Genomic DNA, 24733 nt, shown 5'->3' with positions numbered 1-24733 from the left:
TCTATCTGTCCTCTTTCAAAGGAAGACTGTACAATTACCGATAAACAATAAACATTTCACATCTTTTCATTTGTACCAGATTTTTATTTTTAAATCAGAAACATTTAAATTAAAAATAATTCTCGAAAAGTTACATCGAATCCCAAGAAGATTTTTTTGTCATGAAAGTTGGAAATGCAGGTAAAACAGTTTAGCTAATCAACAGGAAACTGGTATACCAAATCAAAAACAACAGAAAACGAAGGTGAACACATTTATTCGACTATTTTATGTACAAGAGAAAAAAACACGTTTTCAGTAAAATGACGATAAACCGGCAACATTACGGAGAGCTGATATCATATGTGCAGAAGTTTCACATAAACCTACTTTAGTTTATAATTTATATATTTTATCACAATAAAAAAAAATCTATCCACATTTTCATGCTTATAAAAACAAAACAACGTCATAATAACGCATTTTAAGGTAACTTTAAAATGTCTTCTTGCTGACGGAGCCACTTCAGCGAAGCCGGAGAGCTGTGAAAGAGTCATGTGATCGAGGTTGGATCACATGACTCTGACGTCATCGCGGTGTCCATGCTTCTGGTTCTTGCTGCGACCCGTCTTCTTCCTGCCGGGAAGAACTGCAGTTTGATTTGGCGTGGGTCAGAGCGAAACGTTAAGGTAAAAAAACGAACAAACACAGGAAATCTAAGAGACAGTGATTCAATATATTAGGACTCCCATGACTAAAACCTTAACGCGGAAGCGAAACGGACTGCTCTCTGCCTTAAGTTTTTAAGGCTAGCAAAGCTGCTACTGACATAGCCTGGGAACATTATTGTGCGGTATAACTGTCAAGCTCATTCTCTGAGTTATTCGAAACCTGAGAATGTGTATTATGCCTGCGTAGTCGAGCCACGTGTGTGTGTGTGTGTGTGTGTGTGTGTGTGTGTGTGTGTGTGTGTGTGTGTGTGTGTGTGTGTGTGTGTGTGTGTGTGTGTGTGTGTGTGTTACACACACAATTATCCCAATTATCATTTATTAGATTCGAGATGTTTTTTAGTGTCGTATTAGACATTTCGAGAGAACCTTTTTGTTTCCCTAAGAATTAAAATCGTTTCCAGAATTGCGATAATGACTATTTTAACGAAAAAAAGTTGTCTCCTCAACACATGACGTTCTTTTTACGAAATCAGTGGTGGGTTTAATTGAAGAACCACCTTTTGATTTACAGTGTTTCTTACAGGCCCTAGAAATAGGATTTAGGATACAAAATCATTCGTCGGTCTACACAAATACAGTACTTTGTAAATATATATGAATTTGTTGAATATGTTTAGTTATGATATTCTCATTCATAAACACACAACCTAATGGTGCAATGGTATTCAAGATTGTGACACAAGCAATGACTATTATAAAAAAAATAATATTCAAAAGGTTTATTTTCATATGTACCATTTGCATATGAATCTACTACAGTCACCTGATGTAATAATGCAAGGAAATGTAAACATATGCAGAAATGTAAACAGTATTAGAATTGTAAACAGTATTGGCGTGTGTGCAAGTTTAAGTTGAGTGCAGCTTTGAGTGTGTTACTCACAAAGCGCAGGTGAAGGTTGTATCAGGAGTAAGATAGGATAAGATAAGATAATATAAGATAAACTTTATTGATCCTCAATGGAGAAATTCCTTTGTCACAGCAGCGTTACGGTTATAATGTCCAAAAATAAAAAAGTGGAATAAATATGAATATAAATGTAAATAGAGAGACAAAAGATAGCAAGACATCAATGAATAAATAGACAGCAGCAGCAACAACATCAGGGATTATAGTGGCCAATATGAAGGAACAGTAAAGGTAAAAAATATGCAAGAAGAACTAAATGACAATATAAACAGAGTGACAATAGCAATGACAAGAAAATAAAAAACAAATACCGGTAGGATGGCAGGAACCAGAGTTGTGCCAGAAGTTAGGGGTGAAGAAGAATGGAGAGAGGACAGTACCTTGACAATACCACTCTGATATACTGCGGCCATCCTCTGAGGTAGTCTAGGATCCAGGCAGTGATGTCAGGGTGAGGTTGCGTACTCAGCAGCTCGTCCTTAAGAGGGTCAGTTGGGCGCTGTTGAAGGCATTGGAAAAGTCAAAGAAGATGACTCACAGTGCTTCCTGCACCCTCGAGTTGGGATAGGGCCCTTCGAATGAGAAAGATGATAGCATTCTCCACACACATGTGCTGCCGGTCTTTCAGGTACTGAGAGTCTGATGGCATTTTGGTAGAATGAGTTCTTCAGTCATGTCAATGTCGATGATCATTTGCTTTCTCACATAATCTCGGACAATGCATACATTTTTTCCCCAAAATGAGATATGTTATTTGTATTGATATAGATTTTTGTTCTGGGTTTGTATTGTTTTTCAAGTTGAAATAACTGAAAAATCTAAAAAGTAATTTCAATTTAACTGAAATATTTTCAGTTATAAAGCACAATTTTGAACATTGACTAACTAGGGCGTAATAGGGCGTAAAGATCATACATTTGCTTTTTCCCCTCATACTTAGCATAGATTTTTTTAGAACTATGTGCTTCTTTGTTTAGTATTGACAAATATTTTTTAATTGTACCCTTACAATCTTAGATTGAGCAAGAATTAAGTTATACTGAAAATATAAAATATGACTCACTTTTCTAGTGTTTTAAACTGAAATAAATAGGCTACGACAAGCTTTTATAACAACAGTGGGTCTTATCACCACATTTTAAATGTGAAGATGCATGTCTTGACAGAAATGAACAGTGAGAACTTTGCCCTGAGTGAGAAGATAGTCTCTCCGGCTTACATTAGACAAGGCCGTGAGGCACGCCGAAGCCATGAGCAGCTCATCAGAATCTTACTGGAGCAGGTAATGTCCACAGTCCTCAACTAAGATGTTGTTCACTCTGTACACACATACATCTAAAACTGTTTGTCTCAGGGCAAGTGTCCAGAGGAAGGATGGAGTGAGGGCACCATAGAACTCTTCTTGAACGAGCTGGCTATGATGGACAGCAATAACTTCCTTGGGAACTGTGGCGTTGGCGAGCGGGAAGGGCGAGTAGCATCCAGCCTCGTGGCAAGGCGCCATTATAGGTCTGTGATCATTTTAAATCTATTCACAAATATCATTAAGTCTGATGTTGTGTGGCAGGTGTTCAACTTTATCAGTCATATAACACTGGTTGCTGATCTTAACCGGGTTTATGTACTCTGTCAAGATTTGAATGTTAGGTTTGATGTTTGTATTTTGTGAATACTGCTTGAACAAAATGTATTTGTATGTAAACTATGGGCTCGCAGTGTTTTTCTGCAACTAAAACGTGTTTAGTCATGAGATATGCTCTTATATTCATCTTTTGTCCACAACGGTCATTCAGTTTTGTTTTTACAAAATAATTTGTTCAAAAAATAAATTTGTGCAAGATAAATTTACTCTTTGCACCCAGACAAGTATCACAAACAAATGTTGATAATTTGACCATTCCTCAGTAGATTTACAGGGGGTCCTCACTTAACGACCGGCTTACGTCCCAAGGAGTCTGTAGTTAAGCTAATCACCATTTCCACCATACTACTGCACAGTACTTGCATACATCTCAGCCATTTGTACCGTGCTATTTTACCTTTTCTTTTTTCCTTTAATGTCTATATTTGGATGAATATAGGCCTATAATAAGTACGGGTAAGCGCGTACAATACATGCTCACGCACAACTCCGCTGCCAGTGCACTCCGCGCGTATTTTAATGTTATCACAAAGCCTGTCGTAACTCCGAGTCGTCGTTTAACCGAGTATGTCATTAAGTGAGGACCACCTGTACTTTGTTGTCCAATCTTCAAGGGCTAAACTTTTTCCTGGACTGTCAGATAGTTCCAAAATCAGGAAAAGCATGAGTCAGCAATGAGTTTTTATTGTCACCTAGTGGACAAAGTATGTAATTTGAAACCACTAAAGAAGATCCACATAAATGTTTTTCACCACCGTTATTATTAATGTTGTCAAAAGATGTTAATATGATATGTGATTGGTTTGTTATTCTGAGCCAGACCTTTTATGGTTACATTTATTTGTTGTGAGCAAGGCATCTTGCATTTATCCTAAATTTAGGATGGTGTTCAGTTTGTCTGATTTTAATACTCAGCTGTTTTTTGTAGGCTAATTCATGGCATTGGTCGGTCAGGTGACGTTGCTGCTATTCAGCCAAAAGCTGCAGGGTCCAGCTTGCTGAACAAGCTGACCAATTCACTTGTGCTGGACATCTTAAAGCTATCAGGTCTGTATCTCACAAGGTTTAGTGTGTTGGTTTTCAACCTTTGAACAGGCGAAAGAAGACACCTATCTAATCGACATAGTAATCTACTGTCATAATTGAATAATATAAAAATGTGTTTCTTTTTGTAAAACAGGTGTGCGGAGTGTCGCAAGTTGCTTTGTGGTTCCCATGGCGACTGGAATGAGCTTGACACTGTGTTTTCTGACCCTCCGCCACCGAAGACCCCAGGCTCGCTATATCATCTGGCCCCGCATTGACCAGAAGTCCTGTTTCAAAGCAATGATCACAGCAGGTGATAATAAGATGTAAACATTGTCGCTCTCACCCAGAAATCCTGTTCACACCTCCCACAACGCAGCGCAGCTATGTGGCAGATGTCAACAGACAGAATTGTTGTAATGTAAGAAAATCTGCTAGTGAGAAAAAAATTTTGATGCTCTGGCATTTTACTATCCTGCTTTTTTTGTATCTTGTTCCATCTGTTTTATCAGGATTTGAGCCTGTGGTGGTGGAGAATACGCTTGAGGGGGATGAGTTGCGGACAAACTTGGAGGCAGTTGAGCGCAAAATCAAGGAGCTTGGAGCAGAAAACATCCTGTGTGTTCACTCAACAACATCCTGCTTTGCCCCACGTGTCCCTGACAGGTAACTTCATGTTTCATTTTGGACTGGAAGTGCCTCAGAATAATTTTCAAATGAAGATGATATAAGCCACTTGTTATGGCAGACTAATTCTCATACAAGTTATTGTTACCCTGTAGGCTTGAGGAGCTCTCCATACTTTGCACTAAGTACAACATTCCCCACATAGTCAACAATGCATATGGAGTCCAGTCATCCAAGTGCATGCATCTTATACAGCAGGTCAGTGTGAAGCCTGTGCACCATATATATATATATATATATATATATATATATATATATATATATAAACATGGTGATGCAGTGGTTAGCATTTCGGCCTCACAGCACAAAGGCACGTAGGTTCAATTCCGACAGGAAACGTGTGCAGTTTGTGTGTTCTGTGCGGGAAACCTCCAGGTTTCCTCCTTAAACATGCAGCAGTTTTATTGGAAAAATTGCCCAGATGTGCAAAAGACAGAGTGAATGGTTGTCTGTTTATTTGTGTGTTTGTGTGTGTGTGTGTCTTATCAGTTGACAAACAATATTGTTGGTCTTTATCAGGGGGCCCGTGTTGGAAGAATTGACGCTTTTGTACAAAGCCTGGACAAGAATTTCATGGTTCCAGTAGGCGGTGCTATAATCGCAGGTTTTGATGTGGCCTTCATTGAGGAGATAAGCAAGATGTATCCAGGTGAATAATGGTGTGAGTAAAATCATTTGTGCAGGTTCAAAAAGGTGCATTAACTGATAAAAAAAAAATCTGTATGTGGATAGTGTGACAATGCAAGGCCATATTTGTGTGTGTGTGTGTGTGTGTGTGTGTGTGTGTGTGTGTGTGTGTGTCAGCAGATGACAAGTGAGAATTGTGTGCGCGCGCTCACACAATTCTCAATGTCAAGTCAAGTGCTAAGACTGTACATTAAAATATTCAGTTGTAAGGACTTTAGTGGGATGCCAGTCATATTTACTAGATTTAATAAAACAACACATATAATATCACGTCCCAATTATTCTTCTTTCATTATATCAGGGCGAGCATCAGCATCACCTTCCCTGGATGTCCTCATCACCCTCCTCTCCCTGGGAGCCAACGGCTACAAGACGCTCCTTTCTGAAAGGAAGGTGAGATCATGAAATCCTCCCCCTCTGCAGCCATATGTCCGACACAATTCACTCTCAGTGCCCTCTGATGGTTTGCTTCATCCAACGCAGCAAAGTCAGCCATGAATTGTGTTTACTGCATCAAAGACAGTTTCAGTATCTTTCTCCTGAGAACTGCAAAGAACAGCTTACATAAGTTGCATTGAATTGAATTGCACATCTTGTATATGCAGCCCTCTGTTGTACCTGCATTCAGACTGGGATTTTAAACTTAAGTTAAAGAACATGTTTTGCCGAAGGGGAGGAGTTGAGGCAAAGCAAGTTAAAATTGATCCAGAAGTTTATAAAACATCCCCTGGTGGCTCTCTGCCTCACGGCAGATATTCACAATGCAGCATCTTCCTCTTTAGATGAAAGGCACTGCAGCATTTTCACAGCTCCTAGCAGCCCTGCCATAGAGATTGGCGAGTACATTTTAAAAATAAAGTTGAGACAGAACTGAAGAGTTTCAGATTATGAAATCTTGTTATCTGATATACGCTGTTCGTAAAGACCTTTGCCAAAAATCAGTTGCTCATATCTCAAAATCAAGCTGTTGCAGGACGGCATATGATACTTAAATACTTTGGGTGTAAAACCAGCTCTTTGGCAAGAAAGAGGAAATTCCTTTTGCCTCTAATAGGACCCAATACCATCGAGGCCTATTGATCCGCTTGCTCCACATCATGCATAATTAATATACCGGACTCATTCCACACATTGTCTGCAGGACTGTTATTTCCCCATATTACCCATGGTGTCAGCATCTTTAAATACAATGGCTGTGAAGTTTAATTTTCAACACTTCTTAGGCAATATCTGTAATGAAATAACCCACAGATGATGTGTGTTCCAACCAAAAACACATTCCTATTGCCTACTGAGTGGTGTCCTCTCCACCATTCGCACCCCATCTCTCAGGACAAAGTTTGCCATTGTTATTGGAGAACAACAGGCACTTGGACACACTTGACATCATTGAAAGGCTGTTTGAGGCTGACTCAAGACCGAAAATATTTTCCCCCTTGATGCTTTCGAAAAAGGAAAGGATGAGTCAGCAGCGTGTGGCGTGACGGTCTTATAATCTGCTGTTGCAGAGATCATATCCGAGTATGCCAAGCTGTACTGGGGACTCGGTCTCTGGTACCTTTCCAGACTCAAAAACTCTGGGTTTTTTGACTGTCTCAATACATCCCTGTAAAGTGATGATTATTTCAACCCTTGTTGTAAAATCACTTAATACTTAAACTTCAGTTTGTTAAAAAGAAAAAAAAAACATGAGAAGTGACTGGATAAGAGCTTCAAAATTCCAAAGAACTGTCAATAAAATTAGTAAGTAATTAATAGCTGCTTGTTGTTAACAGCTCCCTTACTTGCCCCATAAACCTCCTCATCCTTATTCAGTCTTTCCAAGACAGTATTTATTTTACTGCCCCATATTTGGCTGCAGTAAAATATAGAAAGATGAAAATCTTGGATTCTTTCTGATCCCAGCTGAATGTATTTGTGTTCAGAAGAAATGAACAGTGTGTGTGTTTATAGGAAGACACGAAGGAATTAAGGTATGGACCAGCCTGCTTATGGATGGAGTCGATGGATTAACAATAAATCAAGGTTGCTGTTGCAAATAGGACCAGCGGAGTGTGAAAAGAACATCATGCTACTATTTTTAGTTCCTCCCATGTCCATTTAATCCAATTCTGTGTGTCCATAATTCTTCTCTGGGTCTGCATTTCCTGCAGGAGATTTATTCATTCCTGGCTCAGGAGCTGAAGAGCCTGGCCTCAGCTCACGGAGAGAGGCTGCTTCACACACCACATAACCCCATCTCACTGGGTAAGCTCACCATGATGCCTCATTCATGCACGCTAATAAATGTTTCTCAAGGATTAAGTGTCCTCTCTAATGAGTGTGTTTTTTTTTTCTCTGTGGATATTCAATGAATGCTTTGTGTGTTTGATATGGCAGCCATGTCCCTGGATGGTCTCCAGGCTGGGTGTGACGAGGCTGTTACTCAGCTAGGCTCCATGTTGTTCACGCGACAAGTTTCAGGAGCCCGGTAGGCAAACTGAAAAAGGATTACCACTTGATTATGTTTGTTTGTGTGTGTGTGCGCAGGAGGCTGGTTTTAGACAAAAAGCCGAGTGCAATAATGAGAAGAACCGTGAGTTGACGAGTCAGTCAAGTAGCATTGAGGGATATGGAAGAAAAAAATTGTCAAAAACAGATTTTCACCATTATCGTGTATTTAACAGTACCTGCTTGACTAGTTTCATTTATTTTTTTTGAGGAAAGTGCCTCAGAATGCACCATTCAACTTACTCAATTAAATTTACATGCACTGCATGCATGCACCGCCCAGACACTCACTTCCACATCAAAATATAGTTTCGTTTGTCTGAATTTTCCTAAAAGACAGAGCTGTGCTGACAACTGATATGAACCAGATGGATCTGTGGCTCTGGTACAGTAAAAACTACTTTAGATGATTAGACTGTCTTCCCTGTCAGTCCTGTTTTAGCAGCATGTCTTCTTTACAATGCTCTTTTGGGACAGACAGCAAAATTTTCACTTGGTTTTGTCAGCTTTTCCTTGCTCCTAGTCGTTTTCTTAGCAGTAGGTACAAGTCTTTGTCAAGTCCCTTCCTGACTTTCACTTTCGCCACTCGTGTAATAAAGAATTCAAACCAGGATTTTGATACATGCAGCATCAAGGACTTAACCTTCACTGCAGTTTGGTTTCCTTCCAAAGTACCTTACTTAAAAGCTTTATGACAGACATTGATCTTTCTAATAACAGAAGTGTTACCAAAACAATTTGACCAACGGAAGCTCACCCCATAAGTCACAGTACTTTTCACTTTCACAGAAGTGAGGTCTTCAACAGTTTTAGTTCTTTTTGATGGCTTGATGTATTTCTTTGAATTAATTCAAAATTTGTTTGACATGCTAGAAGAGACAGCTTGCTTGAAATAGTTCTGATACAGAGAACTGACGACATTTTCTCCTGGCTGAAAACTACAGTCATGCAGATGTGACTTAGTTTTATTGCATCAATGTATCGGTAGATGTATTTAATAGTATTTCCCCTGGGACAACAGTGGCTTCCTGGAAAGGCTAGATGGCAGCCAAGTAAGATTGGCGATGCTGGAAAGACAGATGACCTCCAGGAAAGACTGGTGTAGGTGGGTGAGGTCAGCAACCTCAACCACTGCACTCACAAGAGAAACAGAATAATGGCAATATCGTCAGAGGGACACAGCAGTTATGGCTATAGAAAATTTACAGATAACAGGATGACTTGCCCAAACCACACATACAGGGGTGTTGGAGTGTTAGAAGTAACGTGCAATTGCAGGAAACTTTGCAAGAATTTAAGGGGACTAAAAATACTACAATCCAAGACCGAAGAGGGAAGAAGATGAAGCGCATAGTGGAGACACTATGAGAGCATCTCGTTGGATCTGGAATAGGAGGGAGGAGTTGAACCTCTGAAAGTTGGAGTTAGACAGCATCAATGTAGATGTACATGTATCTAATAGCCCCATAATTCATTGTTCCACAGTATAATCCATCAGAAAGTGGTTTTGTTTCTCATTTCATCTAGTAATTATGGAAAGTGTCCGACACAGGGACATACATGACCATCTATTAGTCACAGAGTTCTTATTTAACAAAGTGGTTAAATTGGTAAGGAGTCTGAAAATCCAGGGAAAATTAGTCAGGAAGTTATCAGAGAGTTTGGTGAATTTAGTTACTGAAAATAAAACTATGTAAACTAAATGTAACTAAAATGCAAAATACTGCTTTTGACTTTGCTACAACTATTAAGAGTTCCAAACCAAAGCTGTGGACACAAAGAGATCACACACACACACACACACATACACACCTGAGGTACCCGCGTCTTTCACTAAATGTTGGTAGGTGGCAATAACTTTACTCTGAAAGAGAACAGTAAAATGTTTAAATCTCAAAATCAGATAATTTACAATTAACTACTCAATTTTTTTTAGAGAGAAAAGAAAAAAAAAATGGAGAGTGACTGCTAAACAAGAACCTTAAAATCCAACTGTCGATGTAGACAATTTCGAAGTTACAACTATAGGCGTAAAATGTGCAAAAGCCCAGTCATTGCCTTAAACAGAAAAATGAATACAAATGATAGCTACAAGCCCAACATTAAGGGAGTGAGTGAGTGAGTGAAACTGCTTCATTGTCTAAGCCCTCTACAATGCTTTTTTTCCTCTTGTAAATAGCTGGAGGTATAATCAAATTAACACGTTTTTAAAGGCATTTTTCTAATAGAACTTAATATTGATGTTTTCATGTGTTTAGGGTCATACCACTGGGCAAGGAACAGACTGTCAGTGGACACACTTTTCATGGTTTCATGTCACACTCAGACACCTACCCGTGCCCTTACCTCAACGCCGCCTCCGCAGTTGGAATCACATGTGACGACGTGACTCTTTGCATCAAAAGACTTGACAAGTGCCTGAAAGCCCTGAAGAAGAAGGGCAATGCAACCAAGGGCAGCGGTCAGGACGATGCTGGCAGAGAAGGACACAGCTAAAATAAGGTGTCCACATGTACAGGTGTGTTTGCTGATAGATGGATGCTGAAGTAAGGTCAGAGACGGATCTCAGCGGCAGCAGCTGGCGGCGGCACCGTGTGCAAGTGTTCATCACGATGAATGTGACAGTAGCTGATGCTTCTGATTAATATGAAGAAGAGCTCATCAGTTAGTGGGTGAGGAGAGCGCAACCCCTGCATACAAATGCATCTCAGAGACACAGGCTAATCTAAATTTTGACCAAAACAAAATGTTCGAGACGTGCTGGTACTTCTGAGTATATATGTAGATCAATGACAATTCCTCTATTTTTAAAGTCATAAAGCCATGAGAAGATCTCAATAGGATGAATGTATTTGAATGTTCAAAATAGCCCCTGATAGCAAAAGCTTTAATTGCTAAGCTTGATAATTTGATGTTTGTGTTGAGGCTGGACAGCTGTCAATTTATTTAATTATCTTTTTACTCATTTGTTTCAATTCAGTGAATTCATGTAGCGTTAGAAAACATTGCCTGTGAACTTGCAGAATTTGAAAATTACGTATTTCCTGAGTACGTTTTCATTCTCTCAAACGGGAGGCAGGCAAATATCTCTGTTATTTTGGGTTTCATGTCTGGAATATTTTGGTAGTCCCTGCTGTAAGCCATACCCCTTTCTGTTTGAAATCAAACCAAGTTTAATCCCATTATGGCTGGATGTGGGGGAGGTGGGTGTACACTCACACACCCTGCTCCAATAAACCATTCATCTTTTCCACTGACTGATCTACAGAAGGAAATTATATAGCTCTATTTTGTATTCTGTAATGTGATACAAATACTCTAAGCCCATAATTCCATTTGAACTCTGCAGAACAGTGCGTTTATTTTCAGTCCATGTAACAGATAGCAAGAAATAAAAGAATCAATGAAGGACTCCAAACATAGATCACCCCTATGCTTCATGCAGGAAATGTGCTCTTTTTCATCTCTCAGCTGCAGATCCACGTGTGTTGGATTTACCATGTGTCGCAATGACCGATCGAATACTGAATAAGACTGTGAGGCCACTGGACAGTGTATTTGGATTTTAAAGTTTTTATATTTCAAGATCAGATGAGTGATACTGTAGGTAAAAAATGTAGCCCAAAATCTATGGTAAAATTTATTCATCTTTAACAAGTAAATAACTAAAATTCCATGTTTTTTTTCACAAATTTATAAAATTTTCAACAAAAAAACATCTTGTGGTAAAATGTCAGAAATATTTGCTCTTAATAGAGGTAAATAATTAAAAAATAGTTTTGGGAACCTCAAAAATGGAAAAAAGAACCATCCATTATCTGACGCTTATCCTCCACTCAGGGTCGCAGGGGATGCTGGAGCCTATCCCAGCTGTCATCGGGCGACAGGCAGGGTACTGGACTGGTCACCAAGTCAATCGCAGGGCCACATATACAAGAAGACAACCATTTATTCACTCGCTCAGGGCAATTTTCCCAATTTTGGAAAAATATTTTTTTTTGAATTAAATTTTCAGGATTTTTTAGTACTGTTCAGTATATTTTTTTCTAAATTCTCTGCAACAGCATTTGCCAACAACATTTGGCTTTTCACTTAAGCAAAAAAAAAGTGGAATAACACTGTGTTTTGATCCCGGCCTAAATCTGTTTTTTTGGATCTGAAGCCTTTGCCTGATTCCTTCTGCTCCACAATCTCCGCCATTAAGAGTCTGAGCAGGTAGTTCCCTGGCACCCAAAACAGAATTTTACCAAAGCCTCTCAAAACAGGTGACTAATTTGAATATCAATACTGCACTGCCTAAATACCCCCCCTCCCATCTGCTGCAGATTACCAAGGGTAAAGGGTCATGTGAAAATGTACTGCGCATTTAGAGACTGTTCAGTGTGTGATGACGTATGTGTTTGTGGCACTTTTAATGTTCGCAGCAGGTCAGAAATCATGCATATCAAAAGCGGTGGCATCGGTGGCAGCGGCTCTCGCAGCAGCCTCTGAGAGGGGGCTGGCATCACCGAGATAGTGTTGCTGCATCAGCACACTTTCATTGTTCCCAGGCTACACTCAAGTCTTAACAAAACAGTGGAAAAACACTGTCTCTGAAATGAACGGGTGCTTTCACCAAAGCCATTTTCTTTACGAGTTTCTGCAGTAGCAAATGTCGCACTCAGTCAGCTTCAGTCTGGCATAGGATAAATTTGAAATTTTTTCTGTCCTTTGTTACCCGTTGAATGTCATCCCATCTTTTATGATGCTGGCAGAGCTTTGAAGGAATGAGAAAAGTCGGAATTTCTTTTTGTGCTGGCATTTTCAAAGAAGACCGGCCTTGTTGATCAACTTTGTTCCTCTGTTTAAATCAGAAAATGAATCCCACTAAGAGCCCGAGCTTTTGTTTTCGAAAACCCGCTTTTCAAAAACTTTAGCCAGTTTGCCAGGATCCCTTTTAGTAAGAGAAGACAGATGTCCTCTGTGCTGCAATAAACAGCCAGAAACCCTCCTTCCAGTCAACATGGCACATTGAATGATGGCCTGTGGGATCTGAAACCTTATTTTGTTAGAAGTGAACAAATGCAAATGCCAACAGTTATAAAACACGCTAAAGTGTGTTGTGACTCGTAAATGAAAGATATTGTGAAAACATGATTTGAAATTACCCAGGTTTTCTTTTCAGAGCTGAAACTAATTTCATGACAAAACTGCCTCACTGAGTTTTAAGACAGAATCCCAGTCAGTGCTCAGTTGCATAAAATCACTTTGTGATGCTGAGTCTTGTTCTCATATGGAAATTCAGCCAGTCATATCCACAAATGTCAAGTGTTTTCACATTATTCTCCTCATGACATGGTAAATATATGAATCACAACTGGACTTTTTTATGAATTTCCCCCAAAATTTCCCCCAAATTGGCGTGTCTCAAAAAAATATTCTTCCTTAACACACACACGTGCCCGAAAGCCCAGTGGGATGTTGCTGGATGACAAATGCCCCTTCGCTCTGGGCTCACAGCAGCTGTCAGGTGAGAAGCAGTAGTGAGGAAGTGCCACCAGGGCTTATCAGGCCAAGAGGAAGAGGATGGAGTCTGTACCTCCCTGGTGTTGAGAGAGGGAAACTCCTTTCAAAATAAAATGTTTATAACTTTTAAGGAGAGGAAAAAGCACAGACATAGGTGCTACAAAATCACCTTTTAATTTTGGAAAGAATATAGACGCATCTGTCGATTTAAAAGAACAAAGAATTTGCAATTATAGGCCAAATTGATTCTTCTTTTAATACATCCAGTACTTTTTTAAGTGTATACATTTGTGTTAAGTAATACATGAGGCATGGGCTGAAAAGCAAACAGGGCAAAGAATCTCACACAGATTCAGAGATAGAGACAAATTCACTATTGTTTGCAACCGATTATTAAAAAAGAATGGGGTGAAAGAGATTTATTCCCCTCAGTTTACAAGCAAATTCAAGAGTTGTTCCTTTCAACTGAACCCTCGAATTAGTAAAGACCCCCAGTTTTGATGTAAAGTGACTCGTATCATTACCAAGTCTGCCCTGTTTGTAATTGAAGCGGGGTTCCGCAGAAAGTGGCTGAACAGCCCTGCGTGGACGCGCACCGCCGCTCTCCGTGGTGCTGCAGATATGCGCCTCTGCCAGGAGGAGGGTGGTGGAGAAGATCAGCCGCACAGTAATATTTCCCCGGATCGCCCCTTGATTTATATTTTTTATTGTTTTTTTTTTAATTTATTTTATTTGTTTTTTTTTTTTTGCAGAAACATCATTATTGTAAATAAATCCTTGATTTCAGTAAAGCTGAATTTGATCTTTCCCCGTGGCCTGATCATCTCGTGCCGACACGATTGTGAACCGCCGATATACCTTTTGATTCTTTTTCTGAAATCTTTGTTTGCTTTGTAAGATTTGGTCAGTTTTTTTATTTTTATTTTTATATATATTCGCCATGGTCGCGCTTTTTTTTTTGCACCAGCACCCGCTCCCCCGGCCAGAGTTCTGACTTCATAAATAATGAAGGTGGACGGAGCGGAGCCGCAGCTGATTTGCTGATGTCAGGCAGCCAGTGCAGCATTTCATGGTGCAGGGTGGAAACGCGCGGCGCCGTCAGCCTCCATGCAGGCGGAGCTCACACATGCACGCCCGGGAAGGAAGATGCCGCCAGCTCTGCAGATTCGGGCTTTGTTTTCGCTGCTCCTGTGCTGCCTGGTTCAGCCTGCTCACATGAAGAAGGCTTTCAGATGTCCTTCGACATGCAGCTGCTCCAAGGAGTCCATCATCTGCGTCGGGTCCTCCTATGTCCCCAGGATCTCCCCCAACGACATCAGTTCCCTGTGAGTAGCTCCTTCTGTGCAGGTTAAAGATTGAACTGAATGGCAAAGCAAAGCTGATATTAAATACACTTTTTCTATCCTTTCCCCCCATTTTATTTTTCCTTTCCGACCCTTTCTGTGCTTTATGGTGACAACGTCTGCTCCCTTTTGCAGGAGCATCGTCAATGGGACTTTCTCTGAGGTCAAAGAGGCAATGTTCTCTCACATGTCATCTCTCCAGCTCCTGTAAGACCCTCTCCACCCCTCCTCATCCCTCCATCCGTGTTACATTCCTGAAGGAAAAGCACCTTTTAAGTGAAAACGGCAAACCGATAAATCTTATTTCTACAATCACCTTCCAAATCAAAAAAGACATTATTGTGATTGTTTGTCTCAAGCTGCACTGAAACATGTTTTGATTGCCAGCTGGCACTGAAGTGGGATGGCACAAATGTCTTTGCTCATGGGCTCAACATAGTGACTGTAGTGCTTCTTGGAGTTCAAATGTATTTAGTCTCCTTACAAGCGGTGACTGCTAAGTCAGCATCAACAAAGGCATGTTTTGCTTCAAGATTTTAAGAAACATCATAATGCACCTAATTGTAAAAGTGTTTTTCCTCTTGACCATTTACAAATTTGCCATCCCCACTAGTCGGTCATGCAGGCCCAATTCTTTCCATACGAGGTTTGCTTAATAGTATAAATAATGCAGTGCGGTGTGTTGAAGACTGAAGAAATTGATTTTTTTTTTTTTTTTTTTTTTTTGTTCCGCACTTGGGAGAAACAGATCCTGTGCTGTTCTTCAGGCATAAGAAAGAAAAGGCATGTGATGTTACGACCGGCCTCTGATGACATGTGTTCTGATGTGTCTTACAGGCTCCTCAACTCCAATTCTCTCACAACAATACGGGACGATGCTTTCTCTGGCCTTCCACATCTGGAGTACCTGTGAGTAAATTCATTGTGTTTTCAGTCAAGGAAGAAAAGCATTGGTGAATTGACGTGTCGACAAATATTATGTTGTGGTTTCATGGATCTGCAGTATTCTGTCCAACAGTCCTCTGGGAATGTTGTTTTGGAGGGGAAGTTATGTGGTTAAATAGTGAATTAAGGAATGAGGTCTGCCGTCTAGTGGTTGGATTTGTTAAGACGCCTCTCGTCTCATCTCATCTCAAACCACTTTTCTAAACACCGTTCCTTCATGCATATTTCATAGGCATAGGCAAGCCTCCATGCATGTGAACACACTATAATTTAAAATTTAATGTGTGTCTGACACGATTTTCAAGAAGAATATGATTGAGAACTTGTAAAGTAAAGTATTTCAGAAAATTAATTCTAGAAAAGATATAGGGTGAAGCTGCATCATTATAAGTCAACTCGGTATAGAGGAAATCATGACAGGAAGAAAAAACAAAGATATAATACCCTATTATTTGTAGATTGTGGTCTTGCAGAATAAGACAAGTTTTATTCTTTGAACGATGAAGCTGTTTTTCAACTAGTTAATACAGAATAGTATCTAATAATAATTATAATAACATTTCATATATGTCTCTCCTTGCGAGTAAAATTGCACACCCATTTCAACTGAATATTCACTCTAATACATGTGATTTCATATATGGAGTATCCAGGCCTGCCTCCTCAAATCAGATTTGCACTGAGGTCAGAAGAAATTGAACCTCTCATTGGTTAAAGAGAAAAAGGGACTTATGCTAAATCTTTACCTGTATTATTCTTCAACTTGAAACCGAAAACATTGAACTATTGGACTGTTATAATCTCTCATAACTCTAGTATGATCATCTGAACCAGGTCCTTTGTATATGGCAAAGAGAGACCAAGCACGATTGCCAATATTGAATGTACACACTGCATGTATTCAGACCACATGTGTTATATGTTCCCATTGTTGATGTTTTTGTTTGACAGGTTTATTGAGAGTAACAAGATAGAGACTGCATCCAAATATGCCTTCAGGGGACTCAGGGACTTGACTCACCTGTACGTCCCAACCTTTTTACATTTTCAAAGCAAAAGCTGTTACAAGGTGTAGACGTAAATAATGCAAATTGGTTACAAGGGTGATGGACTTGAACATTAATATAAATATTGATGGAAACTATTTGCAGACCTTTTGATGTAAATGATCAGATTTTACACAGAAATGAAAGATAACTTTATCCTAAACGCACAGGCAGACCATGAACATTTCCCTCTGTAACATTTGCTGTATTGATCCAAGACTGATGTGTTTAGATCACTGGCTAATAACAACATTAAGGCCCTGCCCAGGGACCTCTTCATTGACCTGGACTCGCTGATAGAGCTGTAAGTGTGTCACTCAGCGTTGTAAATAATGTAATTTACCTTTCCGTCCTTGTGAGCTTTACTAGCTCGGCTTTACTTCAGCAACTGTATTTCAGTGCAGCAGGATACAGAATATGCACTATGTTTCTTTCGAATGACAAATAGTTCTCCTCTGCAGGGACCTGCGAGGCAATGCCTTTGAGTGTGACTGCCGCGCCAAATGGCTGATGGCGTGGCTGAAGAACACCAACGCCACGGTGTCAGATGTTGTGTGTGTTAGACCCGAGGACATGAAGGACAAAAGGCTAAATGATATGACCAGCCTGCATGATGACTGCATTTCAACGGGTCAGAAACGCTTATGATATACAGTCTTGTGCTTCTCTTGTTTTTACTTCTGTCAAAACTTGGAATAACTAGATATTATTTAATTACAAACCATTTTAGTTATCACTTTATTGTTTTAGTCTTACTTCATCAAAAAAATTTAATTCTCACACCTCAGCTTATTAAAAAAAATTAAATTCTCACACCTTAGCTCATCAAACTACCAGCGTCTGGTTTCTTCTGCTATCAGAGACAGTGAGTTAGTATCTTCAGATTGAGGGTCCTCATTTTGTCTTTTGGGAAACAACAATTAACTGTCTCATCCCTGTTGTGTTTACCCTTGTTTTTTTCTGAAGATGTAAAAAAATCACAATCCAGAATGCTCTTTCTAGACTTCATCCCCCATCAGTCAGTGATGTCGGAGTCCCTGTCTGTCGACACATTCAGCTACAAGAATGACGTCTATGTGGCTATTGCTGCTCCGAGCGCGGAGAGTTGCATGGTTTTCCAATGGGACCACATAGAAATGAATTTCAGGACTTATGACAACATAACAGGTATGGTATGATCTTTTCAATTTGGCTCAGAGTGGTTCACGTCAAACTCATGTCTTCCTTTACTTTCGGCTGTTCCCTTCTTTGGTTCCCGCAGTAAATCAACCCCCTTCATAGAACCCAATTCTCTGTATCCACTTCTCTCTCACCAACTAATTTCATGTCCTCTTTCACTACATGCATAAATCTTCTCTTCGGTCTTCCTCTAGACCTCCTGTCTGGCAGTTTTAACCCCAGCATCCTTCTAATATATTAACTATCACTCCTCTGTACATGACTAAACCATATCTGACCTTATCTCCAAAATATCTAACATGTGCTGTCCCTCTGAGACTTTCCTATCGTATCCATCCTCTTCACTCCCAGGAGAACCTTCATTTCTTCATCCTGTCTTCTCTTCAATGCCACTATCTCCAACCCATTCAGTATTACTGGTCTCACAACTGTCTTGTGTATCTTTGCTTACATTCTGGTTTATATTCTTCTATTGCATAGTACCCCTGATACTTTTCTCTGTCTGTTCCAACCTGCTTGAACCATTTTTTCACCTCTTTTCCACACTCTCTATTGCTCTAGACTGTTGACCCTAAGCACTTGAAATCCTCCACCTTCTTTATCTCCACTCCCTGCAGCCTAATCATTCCACTTGGGTCCCTCTCATTCACGCACATATTTTCTGTCGTATTCCGACTAACCTTCATTGCTCTCCTTGGTCCATGGAGATTCCGATCTAACCTCATCTGTCAGCCTGTCAATCACCACCGCAAACAAAAAGGGGCTCAGAGCTGATCCCTGCTGTAGTCCCAACGCCACCTTGAATTTTTCTTACACCTTACAGCACACCTCACCACTGTCTCACATCTTGCATACATGTCCTGCACCAGTCTAACATACTTCTCTGCCACTCCAGACTTACTCATACATTTCAGCAGCGTGTCCTAAGCTTTTTCAAAGTCTACAAAGGCCCAATGCAGATACCTCTGACCCTACTCTGTACTTCTTTTCCGCCATTTTTGAAGCAAAGACTGTATCTGTAGCACTCTCTCCCATGAAACCATACTGCTGCTCACAAATTATGACTTCTAGTTTCCACTTCTCTTCACCATAACATTATTGTATGGCTCATTAACTTTATCCCTCTATAGTTGCCGCAAATCTATACATCTCCCTTAACCCATGTATTTTGTTTATTCATTTACCTTTCAGGTCAGTCCATCGTTGGCTGCAAGTCAGTAATCATCCAGAATCAGGTGTTCGTTATTGTCGCTCAGCTTTTTGGTGGTTCTCACATCTACAAGTTTGATGAGGACCAAAGCAGGTTCAGCAAGTTTCAAGACATTGAGGTGTCCAAGATCTCCAAGCCCAATGATATCGAAGCCTTCCAGATTGCCTCTGACTGGTTCTTCGTCATTGCTGACAGCTCCAAGGCGGGCCTGTCCACCCTCTACAAATGGAACGACAAGGGTTTTTATTCCTACCAGTCTCTGCATGAGTGGTATCGTGACACAGATGCAGAGTTTTTGGACTTGGATGGGAAGGCTCATCTTATCCTGGCGAGCCGCTCTCAGGTGCCAGTCATCTACCAGTATAGCCGGAGTAACCAGAAATTCATTCAGCAGGGCGAAATCCCCAACATGGAGGATGTCGTAGCTGTCAAACACTTCCGCATCAAGGACGACCTCTACCTGGCTCTGACCCGTTACATTGGTGATTCCAAAGTCTTACACTGGGGTGCCAAACAGTTTGTAGAAATCCAAGCGTTACCTTCACGAGGCTCCATGATTCTGCAGCCATTCTCTTTCAAAGAACGTTATTATCTGGCCTTAGGAAGCGATTACACCTTCTCGCAGATCTACCTGTGGGATGAGGAGAACAAAGTGTTTGACCGGTTCAAGGAGGTTTACATCCAGGCACCGCGCTCCTTCACTGTGGTCTCAACTGACCGCAGGGACTTCATCTTTGCCTCTAGCTTTAAGGGAAACACACAGATCTTTGAGCACATCATAATTGACTTGAGCTTGTGAGCAGGTGAGCGGGATGGTCTCTCCTGAAATCTAATGTCTTCCATGAAAAAAGATGCCATTGTGAAGGGGAAAGTGAGAAAGAGGACAGACTTACTGTTCCTGTTTAGTTTTCTGCCATATTAATAACAGCGGGTCATGTAGTGTTTGGAATCTTCAAGTTCCCATCTTAGCTGGTTCTTTACTACCTTGTCCCATTGTGTGTCCTCATGACTTCTCAGACTGTCTGTCTGAAGGACAGACAATTGAACAATTGAACAAACTCCAGCTAACATTGTTGAGATTGGAATGATTAGAAATATAATTGAAGCTTTTAAGACATATACATTTTATCCGTGTTAAATCTGAATATCCCCTGTGCTGTCCCAGGATTTTTATGAGAAAAAAAATATACACACCAGAATCCCCCAAGAAATCTTAACAGTTTTGTTTAACTCAAATCTTGGGCAACTGAGGATTTAATGGGTGGATGCTTCAGTGCCACCTACCTCATGTCCTCCTGCCCAGTCATAATGTACAATACGTTGCCTTATCAGCACTGGGGCTCAACGCTCTATTAGGCCTACAGTACCTCTCTGGTCGTGATAAATGATCACACCCTTTTGCTTTTTCCATACAGGGAAAGTCTTGAAAGCACAAACCTTTAATTATAGTAGTTGAGATCTCAGTCCTTAGCTTTGTTGAGAAAAAAGATACCGTAGGTGCTATAGATTAAATTTCAAACATTAAAAAAGCAAAGAAGTGGTTTATGGAAATATTTTCAGGACTAGACACTACCAATGCCTTCTTTAAATCAACATATATGAATGGTGTTCCCATTTACCCCACAGTAGATAGTAGCTCCTTTTGTCATTGTTGTGGAACGGACCTGTATTCTGGTGATGTCAAAAGAAAAAAAGGCCTCTTAGAAGTTTGAAAAAGAAAAATGGTAGATTGAAAACTGACCTACTTTTTGGTATACAGTATTTGTAAAATTGCCTTTCAGTATGATGAGTATGCTTCTGACTAAGGAACGGTGACAATATTCTGTCATTGGGAATGAGAAAGGAAAATAATTCATCTTTTTGAAAGAGGACACAGTTTGTCCGGATATGGCAGAAAATGAAAAAAAAATTGTGTAAATATTTATCTTTAAGTCGAAAGCCTTTTTCTCCTCTTTAAGAAAAAAAAAGAAAAACGAAAAACAACTGAATGTTAAATGGCAAGCTACCATTCATTTATCAAGTACTGCTGTGGCACTACTGGTTTCACTCACAAAAATCAACAGATCTTTTCACTTACTCAGAAAAAAAAAATTGCTGCAACTTGCAAGAGCATGATATTGAAAAATGGCTTTTGCTAGTTTATTCACAGATAAACTGAACGCAGAAGTCCTTCTATTCATTCAGTCAAGTGAATGGTATTGCAAATTGTAAAAGTGTAATGGAATATGAAAGCTTTCCAACATACATATTCTTTTCTATTTTGCTTTAGGCAAACTGAATGTTCCTCTCAGACTATTCTGTAAATCTATTCAGTTGGATATCAAAATAAAAGTGTACAAATATGATTGTAATGCTTCCGATTGAGCTACTGTTGAGCATTTTTACATCTATCAGCATAACATCAGTATCCGAAGACATACTTATACATGCAGATATGAAAATGAATGTCGAGTTGAAAGAAGTACTCAAATGGCTGAACAATTACTTCAATAAATCAACTTCAGAGAGTAAACCATTGCCTTGATCAAGCAGGAAGGACAACAAGCAAAAAGTCAGAAAAGCTATCAGAACCAAATGATCATTTTAACACCATTGCAATTGAACAAATACTTCTTATGAATAGTCAAATATTGGACCTCTTGCTCCCAGTGTGAAGAAACCATCTCAGTCTGATTCTGATTCTGATTCTGATTCTGATTCGAATGTGGCATAACTGGCTGCAAATAACTTGACGGCTGAGAGATAAACTGAAGAAACCTGTTGGCACTGACCTAACCAAAGTCACCAATATTGGAAGCCTGATTTATTTTAGCAATAGAGAATTTCTCATTGCTGAGAGATGACAGCACTGGGTTTCCCTTTAAAGAATGTCGAAATGCAGGTTTCAAGTGCAGAAGAATGAGAAAGGAATTCTGCAATGTCCAGAGGGAGATCATCTATATATCATCTGATATATTGCTAAGAAGACTTTGGATATCTTGCTTCTCAACTTTGTGGGTACAGCCTGAAAGAATATCTCAAAACCCATGGTGCTATAATGCTGCTAATTTTTCAAAACCGAGCTGCTGATGAAGAAACTGGTAAACCAAGTCCTGGAAATTTCAAGATTTCTTCATTTCTTCCTCAAATTTTCCATCAGGATCTCTAACCAATGAACGCTTTGATTGGTAAGACAAATTAAAAGTTGAATTTATTATGGAAGCACATGATTTTTGTGAGTTTAATCATGTATTTTGTCTGGCAGATGTTAATGAAAAGGCAAAATTGTCTGATTTTTGTTTGAGTAGACAATTAATCCAAAGGCCAAATATTTTTAGACTTGTGCAATGCATGAACAAGGTGCTGAATGGCCAAGGAGACATTGACAGGAGCTGTTGGTACGCCATAGAAATCTAGTACTGATGTAGAGGTGATATTTTTATACTCTGCTAATCCACTAAATGATCTGGGAAATATTATTTCTTTGACGGCTGACATCAACATTTTAATTCCAAAAGTGGCAGGGATGCTGGTTTATGAGAGCCTTTCTGTTTGATGACATATTCTTTGAATCTAAGTTGAATATTATCTGTTTAAAGTACAGTTTGGTTAAAGTTCAGAATGACGTAGCAAATGATCTCATTGAGTGGATGAATTAATGAAGAACCCAAAACGTGATCCAAATTGGAAGAATGCTTGAGAGATCCTTTCTTCCGGACCGATGTGAGGTGAGGAACAGTTAATAATGCTTCATATTTCTAACTGAATTAATTTGATTTTATTTTCTGCTCTCCAATGGTTGGCGGATGATCACAATGTTAACCTATTAAAGAGAGTCTAGACATTCTGTACTGTTTCCACAATCTTCGATCATCTTCTCTGAGAATATTGTTACAATCTAGTCATCAATGGCAACTGCCTATTCAAGTAAATTATAACTATGCAAGGTGAAATCTCAGCTGACTAATCAGTATCTCCTCAACAATCCTTCATTTTTCAAATGCCAGGAATGAAAAAATATTTTTTTGAATTTCAAAGGCAGATGTTTTCCATCAGGGAGGTATGGAAGTAATATAAAAGAGACTAAAAGATAATGCAAACCAAAGATTGACTATGAGACAAAACTGCAGTGTGGACAAACAGGCCTCAGAGTGATTCACTGTGACTCAGCTTGTTGGAAGCAATTCACTGTCTCATCTAGTCATTCTCTCTGGACGTGTCCAGGTCCAAACATTTGAACTCAGAGTATCTGAGCTTTCTCTGCTGCGACTTTTTTCTATTGGTAGATCCTTGACTCCCTTCACTTTGGACCTCACTCTCTATTTCTTTTGAAATTAGTCCCTTGATCGGCCCCTCTTTCCATAATGGGCTTTCCACCTTGATCTAGTGAGATGTTTTTCAAGCACATGGGCTCCCCTGTCTTTGCATTACTTCCACTTCTTGACAATATCTACCATTGGGCTCTTCTGCCAACTCCTCCAAGGCCACGGACAAAGCATGGCTTGTCAAGGTTTGCTGCTTAAGATTCCACTCCAACAAGTTGTGCATCACTGTATCCAGAGGATTTCTTTCGGTTCTTGTTATTGTAGGTTTTTCCAAATACATGCATCAGGGTGTGGCACCCCTCTACAGACAATATTGTCTCTGTCCCTTTTCTCATTTCTACTCGTAATTGTACTTAGGAGGGCAACGAGTGTAAGTAATCCTCAGAAAATAATTTCTGATGTTTTGTGTGAATAATTAGATTGTAGTTTGATGACAGCTCTTGGCCCAGATGATTTTATTCCATAGAACTCAAGAAAAGTTTTAGATTTAATGTTTTCATAACTCAAGAAAAGTTTTAGATTTAATGTTTTCATTGTACGTGTGTTAATGTGATGTCAACTGTTTTGAGCTACTGGACATGTTCAGGGCAAAAGTCTACCATTCTGTTCACTTTTTGGGCACGACAAACATGGTTGATTATATTATGTTTCCACATCAGGGATCTGAATTTTATCAGTATTCTGTGAGATTATTCCTGAATGTATTCATTATTAAGAAAATCTAGTCTGTTACAGTTCTTGAGGAAGACTGGTAACAGAAAGGCGATGGTCAACTGCCGAGAAACGGATAAAGAAATTATCTCGAGGGGATTTTTTTTTCTGGTAATGGATTTTTTGAATCATGGAAAACTTAGGTGACTGACCTGAGAACTAATGGCCCTCAAATTGAAATTTAAGCTTTCTTAAAGTGTATTTTTGGGTTGCAGTTTCCATCAGAGTTGTTCCAAAAGATGGATAGTAAGAAAAAAAGCCTACCCTGAAAACATTTTGATGTTACTGCTCTTCATACACAATTCAGAATTTGTGTCATCCATGTGACATTCATTGTC

The 24733-nt window shown here is 39.6% G+C and overlaps 2 protein-coding genes across 2 annotated transcripts; both read left to right on the top strand.

Moving 5' to 3' along the window:
• The first annotated feature begins 563 nt into the window (after positions 1–563).
• On the top strand, positions 564–11574 carry sepsecs (Sep (O-phosphoserine) tRNA:Sec (selenocysteine) tRNA synthase). Its single transcript, XM_086165405.1, has 12 exons — positions 564–668; positions 2787–2902; positions 2975–3129; positions 4191–4309; positions 4443–4601; positions 4801–4954; positions 5071–5173; positions 5495–5624; positions 5964–6055; positions 7816–7909; positions 8042–8132; positions 10411–11574. Exons 2-12 carry the CDS (start codon positions 2789–2791, stop codon positions 10646–10648), a joined length of 1449 nt encoding a protein of 482 aa, XP_086021531.1. The 5' UTR covers positions 564–668; positions 2787–2788; the 3' UTR covers positions 10649–11574.
• Positions 11575–14629: 3055 nt separating this feature from the next.
• lgi2a (leucine-rich repeat LGI family, member 2a) lies at positions 14630–21722 on the top strand. The gene is made up of 8 exons (XM_086165404.1): positions 14630–14982; positions 15136–15207; positions 15838–15909; positions 16897–16968; positions 17224–17295; positions 17453–17622; positions 17994–18158; positions 19362–21722. Exons 1-8 carry the CDS (start codon positions 14765–14767, stop codon positions 20177–20179), a joined length of 1659 nt encoding a protein of 552 aa, XP_086021530.1. The 5' UTR covers positions 14630–14764; the 3' UTR covers positions 20180–21722.
• The last annotated feature ends 3011 nt before the right edge of the window (positions 21723–24733 follow it).

This window comes from Fistularia commersonii, chromosome 19, assembly GCF_037954325.1.
Source record: "Fistularia commersonii isolate RoL2024-O1a breed Wild chromosome 19, RoL_Fcom_v1.0, whole genome shotgun sequence".
Lineage (NCBI taxonomy): Eukaryota > Metazoa > Chordata > Actinopteri > Syngnathiformes > Fistulariidae > Fistularia > Fistularia commersonii.
Note: the sequence above shows the minus strand (reverse complement) of the source record. Positions and strands in the feature narration are given on the sequence as shown.

Bases quoted from the DNA above. Each gene is read 5' to 3' on its own strand.
- sepsecs (XM_086165405.1), top strand. From the start codon at position 2,789: ATGAACAGTGAGAACTTTGCCCTGAGTGAGAAGATAGTCTCTCCGGCT. The intron at 5,625-5,963 runs GTGAATAATGGT...TCATTATATCAG, and splicing joins GATAAGCAAGATGTATCCAG to GGCGAGCATCAGCATCACCT. The intron at 7,910-8,041 runs GTAAGCTCACCA...TTGATATGGCAG, and splicing joins ACATAACCCCATCTCACTGG to CCATGTCCCTGGATGGTCTC.
- lgi2a (XM_086165404.1), top strand. From the start codon at position 14,765: ATGCAGGCGGAGCTCACACATGCACGCCCGGGAAGGAAGATGCCGCCA. The intron at 14,983-15,135 runs GTGAGTAGCTCC...TCCCTTTTGCAG, and splicing joins CCCAACGACATCAGTTCCCT to GAGCATCGTCAATGGGACTT. The intron at 15,910-16,896 runs GTGAGTAAATTC...TTTGTTTGACAG, and splicing joins CTTCCACATCTGGAGTACCT to GTTTATTGAGAGTAACAAGA.